Source organism: Ursus maritimus, unplaced genomic scaffold (assembly GCF_017311325.1).
Source record: "Ursus maritimus isolate PB19 unplaced genomic scaffold, ASM1731132v1 scaffold_22, whole genome shotgun sequence".
In the NCBI taxonomy this organism is placed as follows: Eukaryota; Metazoa; Chordata; class Mammalia; order Carnivora; family Ursidae; genus Ursus; species Ursus maritimus.
Window position 1 is genome coordinate 37,982,128 of NW_024424675.1, and position 9,980 is coordinate 37,992,107.

Sequence of the window (9,980 nt, forward strand, 5' to 3'; positions counted from 1 at the left end):
CAGGGCCCGGGCGCCTGACAGACAGGAGGCCTCATTGCCAGCCTCACACTGGGGTGGGAAGAACCACCTCTTGCTGGTTTAGTCATTCCAAGGGCCCCTCCTGCTTTCAAGAAGCTCAGAGACCTTCCTATTTTTATTCATCGCGATGGCTGAGATTCACTGTGCCGCAAGCTTTCATGCCTGCTACCTCCCTGTCTGCAGCTTACAAGGCCCCCCGCCCCCTGGAGGTAGGTATTATCAGGTCCTTTGTGTTACAGATGGAGAAACTGAGGCTCACGGGTGCAGAGATTCACCCAAAGTCACAAAACAATCAGGGGCAAAGCTGGCGTTCAAATTGAGACATCGTTTAAGTGCAGTGAAACTCACAAAGGTGAAATGTACCTCTCTTTTTATATATGTATGTACCCGGTTATCCACCGTTCAAGATATAGGCCATTTCCATTCCACCCGAGGGTTCCCTTGTGGCGCCCCCTCCCCCCACCCCACCAGGAACCCTCACCCAGCCTCACTCTCGCACCAGAGACTGGGTTTGCCTGTTCTCGAACATCACATAAATAAAACCTTACAGAATGGACAGGTTACGTCTTTCAACATTCTGACATTCATCTGTGTGGTGCACGGCCACAATATCTTTTTTTTCTATCACCTTGTAGTATTCCCCCATACAATGAAACCATAATTTATTTATCTGGTCACCAGAATATATACTGCCTCCCTTTTTAAGGACAGCCATGTGAGACTGAACCGGACTTCGTGAAGCCCATTTCTAACAGAGAGTCCGTCCCTCCACACTGGTCACGGGGTGCGTGACAGAGAACATGGCCCAGGCAGCTTCCTCACCAAAAGGAGAAGGAAAGGTCTGGTCAGAACTAACCAGAAATAGACTTCAGATAATCCTCCCTCAGAAACAGGGCTGGCCATGGCCAACCCAACCTCTCCATCAAATGCCTGAGCGAGGGCACTCGGGTGGTCGCGCACTTTCTAACCAGCTCCCCGAAGACCCCTCGCCTTCACGCCAGCACCTCAAAGCTGCTCCCCTTAAGTCCCACAAACCCTGGCACAGCCTTGAAAAGTTGATCACCCTCTTTCTTTTAGCCAACTTGAAATCCAAGTGGAAACTTCCCCCTTGAGAACAGTGGGGCCCCTGAACTCGGCCAGGGGCAGAGATTTAAAATTAATACCTGATTGAAGGACAGATCCTTTATTTACACTCCGCCCCCCCCCCCGGCAGTTTTCATTTCGGTGCCATGCTCCCAGGGGCGGGCACACTTAATCAGTGGCCCTGCCAACCCCAGTCATTAATGGCATTCCTCCTTTCTCCACGGCAACAGAGGTGATGTCACCCTCTGTGGATCTCAGACCGGCGGCCCACCGTGTTAGGAGCACGCAGGTAAACAGCCCGTCTGTGGTCTTTATAGTCACTGTTGCAGGGCCCGCAGACCAAGTTCTTCCCCTCCTCATTTAACATTCCCTCCCCCGCCCTTGCAGGCATGCCCAAGCAGGTTTGTTTTGATAAGGGCCTTTATAAATCCTGAGCTTTGCAGGCGACTTTCTTCCCTTCAGAAAGCTCACCCAGGCAAGGCTCAATTAAAATTCACATGGGAAGACCTGGCTTTTAGAAATGCATCTTAACTAAAACAGGCCCTGTGGAGAAAAATGTGCTTTCCCCAAACCTCAAATTAGGTCTCTGCTCTGCTTGTAGCTTTAGTCTGCCTTTGGGTGTATATCCCCTCCCCCATACCAAGGGGGGGAGCATTAAAAATCCAAAGCATGGGGCTTTCCATCTGAATGCCAATTTATAAGAAAGGCAAAGGACAGAGGAACATGTTCAAAGACACCCCAGGAATGCNATTGGCCAAATCCAGCACGGGGCGAACAGCGCAGGAAAACTGGCCTTGTTTCTTGGGCAAAGAAATAGCAAGAAAGCAGATTGATGGGGACCATTCTAGAATGAGACACAGTGATCACATCAACCAAATACAACACGAAGGTCTTGTTTGGATCTTGGTTCAAACAAATTAACTATAAAAAGATGCTTGTGAGACAAGCGGGAAATTTGCAACTAGACCTTTGAAATTGCCATTATTGTTGTTTTAGATTTGATAACAGCATCGGATTTTTTTCTCAAGTCCTTATCTTGGTAAGCTACAGACTACTCTAGTTATTGACAAAATAGTATATCATCTGGAATTTGATTTAAAGTAACCGGGGGCAGGAGTGTAGAAAATAAGTGGGGGTAAGGAGGAAAGATCAGCCCTATGCTGGGACTTGAAGCTGGGTAGTGGGAACGTGAAATTGTATCATTTCTCTACATTTCCATATTTTGGGTAAAGTTCATTACAAAAATTCAGGAAAAAGTCTCCCTTGCTTTAGGGGGAGCCCATATTGGGTTCTGCTCCAGCTAAGGAAGTAGACTGCCCCCCGCCCCATGCATCCCGGCAAGAGCCCCAGGGTCGAGTCTCTCGCCTTCTTCCCTGAGCTCAGTTTGAACGATCAGCAGAAAAAACAAACCTCACACCAGCCTGGGGAAGCCAAGTTTGGCTGCAGCTCTGTGGAGCCTGCGGCTGTTTCCTGTGCTGGGGAGGAAAGGAGGAGGAAGTCCCTCCGTGGGGGGAAGCCACAAGGCATCCATCACACTGCACTTTCCAGGGCTGCTCCTTCCTGGCCCTGGTTCAAGGGTCCCATGGGGCTAGGGCAGGACACCTGGGGAAACCCTGCCTCCCCAAGAGAGGCAGCCACAGGGGAACCTCCAAGCCCCGTAGTCTGGACATTGAGAGAGTTTTTTGCAGCCGGCCCAGTTCTGGGGCCAAGGCAGGAGCCGGAGGAGTTTTTTTAAGTCATTACAAAAGGTGCGTTAAGGTAGATAGCACCCACTCAAGCCTGGCAGCCAGGGGCTCGTCTCCAAGGACCAGAATCTTCTTTATTCCTGGCCGGTCTTCTCTGAAAGCTCAGCATTCACCCAAGGTGAAGGCTCTCTGTTGCAAGGAGCCAATGCCCTCAGAAAGTCAGGGTGCTGGAAGCTCTCCCAGAGCCCATCACCACAGCCACCCAATCTCTGCACAGCCCTGCCACACGGGCTTCAAGCACACCTAGCACACCGCCTCCGGGTAAGCTCACATCTGCCCCAGCAGGTGAGCGCTACCATCAGCATCCCCAGCACAGGTGAGAAAACACAAGCCCAGAGATCCAAAATCACCTGCCCTTAGGCATACCACTATTAAGGAATTATGCAACTTTCCCTCCATTCATTTGGCAATTACTTATTGTGTGCTTGCTAATGCCGGGGACTTTTGCTTGGCCAAGGTCGTGCAGGTAGGAGGCATCTAAATCAGAATTTCAAGCCAGGGTTTTCTGATTTCAGACCTGGTGTTCTGACCGGCTGAGCCAACAATCCCCTGGGAGGCAGAAAGAACTATAAAAACAGAACTCCCATTGATTTCCTGTGCTTTATCACTGTTAGTTTTGCTGTAGGAGTAGATTCCCCCAACCGCAGCAGCAAACGTCAAGTCGATGATTCTATAAATATCAAATATAAGGGGCAAGTGCAGCCCAGGCTCCAGTACGTGGGACCCCCCCCCCCAAAGCTGGAGTCCGTGACCTTGTAGCTGAGTTGTAGTGCTGACAGCAGGGACTCGGGACCCCATCTGCCTGGGTTCAAGGCCCGGCCTGCCATTTACCGCTGCATGACTCAGCAAAGGCAACGGACACCCTCCCCCACCCCCCTGCAAAAAGGGTCTGACTTTACCGGTCCCGAGTGCAGCTGGAAGATTCTAATGTCCAGCCAGGACTGAGAACCGGTGGCCACAGTGCTGCATTTTTCAAATATGTTCAACTCCCCCGCCTTACAGGATTAGGACGCCTCGGGAACCAACCCAAATAGCACTGCTCGAAGGTTTTAAGAGCCTCGCCCCCATTCAACTCCAGAACAGAGGGCCTTGAATTCGGAAGCGTGGACATGTGTTCAGTAGTGAAGAACGATTAGGGCAACTTTCTGCCCATTTCCTTCACCTCCCGGACAAGCCACCGCTCAATCCTAGCCCTCATGTCAGCTTTCCGGCTGCACCCGGAGACACTATTTGTACAAAGCAGGCTTAATAAGGCCTGTCCTTAACTCCACACAGAAGGCAACGGCTCTGAATGTCACACGTGTTAAGCGAAACTGCTTGCCCAGGGTAGAGCTCTATTTTTAGTAAGCACCCAAAAAAAACCCATGATACCCTATCCCAGCACCTCGTTCGTCCCTATTTGTTTACCAGGCTGTGTCCCACACTGGCCTGGGGGCCAGACAGGGGTAGGACCACATCGAATTGTCTCTACACCCCCACAGGGCCTGGCACCAAACCAGCATTCAGTGAGTGTTTGCTGAAAGAATGAGGTTTTAATTGTCCCCAGTGAATGGGTTGAGAGCAGGTGTTCCTCAGTGGAAATGCAGGTGACAAGAGGGGATGGGTTCCAGCAGGGTCTGTGACTCCACCTGAAAACGGTATGAAAGGCACGTGGAGGGCAGAGGGGGAGCATGCAGAGGTCACGCACGTGAGCAGCGTGTATGTACCTGATATCTGTGCACACGTGCTCCCACAGTGTTTGCACGTATGGGATCTGTGGCGTTCGTCAGCTTTGCAAAGGGCTGTGACCCCGAAAGTTTAAGGACCACCAGAACTGACTCTACAAGACCAGGAGGTCTGAAAGATCAAGGTTGGTACCATTTGCATGAGCTTACCAGGAGGGACACGCCAGACCCACCGAGGCCTACCAGCCGTGATCACGCCCGATGGGTCAGTCCCTGACACAGTCCGGAGGGGATGTGGCACTTCTGGAGGTGACGGGGACTCACAGCTCCCATCCAACTCTCCCAGTGTTTTACACATTGGGAGAAGTACTAATTCATTTCATTGAATTCACGAGCACACACAAGGGAATGAAACTTCCAATCTGTCCACTGACAGCCAGCACACCTCTCTTCCCTCCACGAGGAGGTTAGGAGCACTGGTCACGACTCCCCGAGCTCTGTCCCCGTTCTCTCTGTTGCTTTTTTTGACTGAGGGAGACAGCTAAGCATAGTAAGAGTCTACTTTGCATGCCTCTAAGCAAATAAATTTGAAAACCTAGATAAATAAAATGGACAATTTCTTAGAAAGATATGGCTTACCAAAATTGACTCCAGTAGACACAGAAAGTACAAGCAGACCAATTCCCATAGACAATCAGGAAGAGAAGAGAGAAAGCAAGCAGAAAACCACCCCATAAAAAGGCACCAGGTCCAGATGGCTTCACGGGGGAATTCGATCACAACTTTATAAATGGGATCGTCCCAACAATACATATGTTGTTCCTGAGCGTAGAAAAGGATAGAAGTCCGAACCTAACAGCACACCAAAAAGGACATTACAAATATCACTCATGAATACTGCCGACAGGAATCTTAAATATTATCAGACACCAGCCCCACCACCATAAGTGACCAAGTGGGGTTTAAACCAGGAATTGTTCCATATTTGGAAATCTATTAGTATAAGTCAGCATATAAATAGATCTAAGAAGAATAAAATCATTTTTCCATAGATCCTAAGAAGTCTATGACACAATTCAACTCTCATTCCTAATCAAAACTCTCAAGAAAACAGTAATGGGTAGATGCTTCCACGACATAATAAAATCCATACACTTCAGTCCTAAAGTGGACACCTGAGATATTCCTGCCGAGGTCAGAAACAAGGCAAGGGTCCCTGCCATTTCCACTACCGTGTGGCAGACTGCTAAAGGTATTCTCAGTCAATGCCATCAGACAAGAGAAAACCAGAGAGGCTCTAGCCCAGAGAGGGCAGGGCCTGGGTCTTATTCCCTATTATAGCCCCAGGATCTAACACAATAGGCGCTCAATAGTTAGCTGGATGAGGAAATGAACGATGGCTCACATTAACTGAGCACGTCTATTAACAAAGCCAAGGGTTTAATAAAATGCTCACACTCTGTATTGATTTAACTAAGTCAAGGGGTGCCTGAGTGGCTCAGTAAGTTGAGTGTCTGACTCTTGATTTCGGCTCAGATCATGATCTCAGGGTCGTGAGATCGAGCCCCGTGTTGGGCTCCACGCTGGGCATGGAGCCTGCTTAAGATTCTCTCTCTTCCTCTGCCCCTCCCCCTCCCCTGCTCGCGTGCGCATGGGCTCTCTCTAAAATAAATAAATAAATCTTAAATAAATAAATAGGTCGAGCCATTCAAGGCAAACAACCCTGTGAGATAAGTAGTATTATTTTAGCTATTTGACAGATAAGCAAACCAAGATCCAGAGAGGTTAAATGACTCACCCAAGATCACTCTGTTGGTAAATGTTTCAAACTCCAGTCTTGCCATAGTGCCAGGCCCCTTACAAACTGCTCTGCATCTCCCTCATCAGACAGGAAAGAGTGAACCCTCACATGCGGGTTCAGAGCACAGGCTGTGGAGCAAGACGGCCAGGTTCATGTTTCAGCTTTGCCATTTACCAGCTCTGCTTTCGTGGGGAAACTCCTTCACCTTTCCATGCCTCCCTGCCTCCTCTTTAAAATGAGTGCAACAATAGTGCCCACCGGCTAGGGTTGGAGGGTTATTGCAGGAGCCAATAGGCATCTGCTGGGCCGCTACAGTTCCATCAAATGAGCATCCGACTTCCCCCAAATTCCCAAGCACCATCACCAAGTTCTGACAGTGTCTGTCCCATTCACAGGTGCTTTCCTTCCTTGACTTTTGCCGAGCTCGCGCACAGAGCTAAGGGCAGCCCTCGTATGCATCACCAATATATCGTCACCTGGGACAAAGCCCAACGGCAAGCTAAAGGCTGGTGTCAGTCCTTGGGCAGTTCCACCGTTCAGAAGCAGAGAGGTTGACCCCACTCACATCTGGGTAAGCCAGAGCCAGACCCACATCTGGAAGAGCTCGCTTCGCCTCCCACGGCTCACAACACCCCTTCTCTTCCTCAGCCATCATACTTCCTACTTCCCAGCAAGCAATCATCATTTACAGAATCCAGAGCAAACTCCCCACTCTGGGGGAAGAGGCGGGCTGCACAGAGGAACTGCTTTCCAAAGAGCACAGTTTGGAAAGGAGGGACTTTACAATGAAGAAACCCGATAAATACTACTCTGGCCAAGTCGATCAAGGTCAGTATCAACAGTGATCAATCGAGTTGATAATAGGCACCCTTGATAGGATGTGATGGACACGGCCACTTCCGCTGTGCGGTCTTCGTCCCCCAAACCCATAGCCCCAGTCTTTCCGTGAGTCAGGAAACATCGGAAAGACCCTAACTGAGGCACGCTCCACAGTATACCTAACCGAAGCGCCTCAAAACTGTCAGGCTCATAAAAAACCAGGACAGTATGGACTCCAGTTCACAATAATGCGTCAGGATTGGTTCATGAATGACAACAAATGTATCCATACCAATGTAATGTAAATAAAAGGGGGACCTGGGTGCTCAGGATATGGTAACTCCCTATACTGTCTCTACAACTGTTCTGTGACTCTCAGACTGTTCCAAAAAAAATAATGTTTGTTGTTGTTGTTGTTTTTTAAATGATTCCAGGGTTTTCACTGTGGCCATTTAGATACCCATCTGGCGGCCACCAAGCACCGCTTGCCAAGAAAAACTATAAAAAGCACCTCCCATCAGATTTGGCTTGGAAACTATTTCCCCGGAAATCTCCCCTGTGCAAAAAAAAAAAAAAAAGAAAAGAAAAAGAAAAAAAGAAAAAAAAAGTTAGCTGATTGTGAATCTGGGAGGGGTGTAAGTATTCGTTCCCTGCAAAATGTGACTTTAATCTTAACAAACAAAGACCACGGATGTTAAAGGAACCTTAAAGGGATCGTTTGCAGATTCTTAATTGTATCTTTTCAAAGCAAAGGATGGCCTCCAGATTGCAATTCGAGAAGACTGGTCTCTTTTGCTGGCTAATTATTTCCATCTCCAGCCAAAATACAGAATCATTTACTCATTACCATCTTCCCTTGGCTCCAAGCCAAAGCAAGCCCCTCACCTAACGTGGCCAGCAAAGACCATGAGGGATGGAAAGTCAAAACTTCGCATTCACCTGCCTTACCCAGCATGTCTGGGAAGCACCAAGCCCCCAGATATCTGTGAGAAGGCCTCCTCCACAAACCAGCCCGCGCAAGCCCTTCCTGCACTCCGGATGCGGCCAAGCCCGAGTGCATCTGGAAGCTACCAACAGGCCTGCCCCTGAGGCTTCAGCAAGCACTGGCTGGGCTGCGCTGTCAAAATCAGGAAGCCTGGTTGGGGTTGGGTTTTGGGGGATTTTTTTTGTTTGTTTTTTCCAAGACAACCTGCTAACCAGAAAAATACAGTGAGGTTGGGCACACGACCTCCTGCTCCCTCTACCAAATGCTCCTGCTGAGCCACGTGAAGCGACGGCCCAGCCTGGGGAAGTCCCCGGCCGCGTCGGGCACCTAAAAGCCCAGACTGACAGGTCGCTGAGGCAGGAATAGGCTTCTTCTTCCTGAATCCACATGCCAGCCTTGCCCCCTACACCCCACATCCATGACGACTGGGGGCTAGGGGAGCACACGACAAACCTCAGACGGATCCCCTCGGGGTGATTCACAAAGGCTGCAGAACCCAGGGACGAAATGGGCTGGCTTCCTGACACTGAAGTCAAACCAGCCTCCAGCATCAGACAGAGACACCCTCTTCACTAGTTTGCACACACAGTCCCCAGCAAACTCTGCTCACGGCGGTGCTGTCTGGAGAGAGGAGGGGCAGCGGCCCAGGCCCTGACAGTCGGGCTCAGCTGCAGCCTCTTTGTCTATCGGTTCCCTCCCTCCTGCCTCCATTTTTTGGCTTCCTCACCTCCTCCCTCCAGAGGCAAATTAATCACTTCCTTTCCCCTCCGAAGACCCTGCAGCAGGCAACCAGCCGGCTGAGGCCCCTGCCACCTCTTGCTTTGCTACCAGTGACCCTCAGGGAGAAGTCACCAGTAACCGGAGACTGACGCCCTACCGGGCAAGAGTGAGCCTACCGCCCCCTAAGGGTGGCAGCCGTCCCAGACGCGTCATGCCCTCCCTCTCACCTGGGGAGACGCACCCCTCCCTCCCTGCAGGCCCCCCCCGGAAAGGGTGACATCGGGACCAAAGAGGGGCCCCGTGCCCACTCCGCAGGCCCAAGCCCCCGCTCGGGGTGGGGCCAGGCCGGGAGGAGCCTCCACCGACCTTCGATAGGATTCAAATACTCATAGTCGAAGAGGATGGAGAAGTCGAACTCGTCTTGGGGGCTGCCCCCAGGCTCGTGGCCTGGGGCGTCCCCGCCGTCGGGCTCGGGCTGCTGCTCCGGGGCGTCCATGGCGCGCAAAGCGGCGGGACGGTGGCGGGGCGGGGGGCGAGCGCGGGCTCGGCCTCCTCCTGGGCCCCTCGCCGGAGGGCGGGAAGGGAGCAGGAAGCGGGGCGGAGAGGCGGCGGGGGCGGCGGGGTCCCTGTCCTCGTGGGGACGCACGCGGGCCCGGGGATGGCGCGCCGGCGCAGCGGCTCCTGGACGCGCCCGGGGAGCTGAGCGGCGGCGGCGCGAGCTTCCTGCTCCGGGAGGCACCTGTTGCAGCCCGCGGAGGGGGAGGCGGGGACAGGGCGGCCGGGCCGGCGGGGGCGGGGCCGCCACCCGGGCCCCGGGGGAGGGAGCGAGGGAGGGGGAGGCGGGCCGGCCGGCGCCCGGGAGGAAGGAGGCCGCCCGCCGGCCGGGGCCGCACCGCCCGGGCCCCGCGCTTAGCAACCGGCCGGGGCCACCGCCGGACACTCCGGCGCGGCCGCGCTGGGACCCGCCGCCTCCCACCCTCCCTCCCCGCGGAGAGGCTGCGGCCCTGCGGGACCCGGGACCTAGAGGGGAAAGCTGCCACCACTTAGTTTTGCCCTACGTGACCGGCTGATCCCATTCTTCTCTCTCCTTTCTTCTGGGGGGGAGGGGGGGCGGGGGGTGCAGCCACTCCCTTCCCTGCAGACTG

At 52.6% G+C, this 9,980-nt stretch overlaps 1 protein-coding gene across 2 annotated transcripts in view; it reads right to left on the reverse strand.

Annotated features, from left to right (window-relative positions):
* NFATC2 (nuclear factor of activated T cells 2) overlaps positions 1-9,537 on the reverse strand; it is a 137,747-nt gene extending 128,210 nt beyond the window's left edge. For both annotated transcript variants that reach the window (XM_040638481.1, XM_040638479.1), the window contains exon 1: positions 9,202-9,537. In XM_040638481.1, coding sequence (XP_040494415.1) covers positions 9,202-9,331 — 130 coding nt within the window. In that variant the 5' untranslated portion in view covers positions 9,332-9,537. The remainder of the gene's footprint in view (positions 1-9,201) is intronic.
* Between the last annotated feature and the right edge of the window lie 443 nt (positions 9,538-9,980).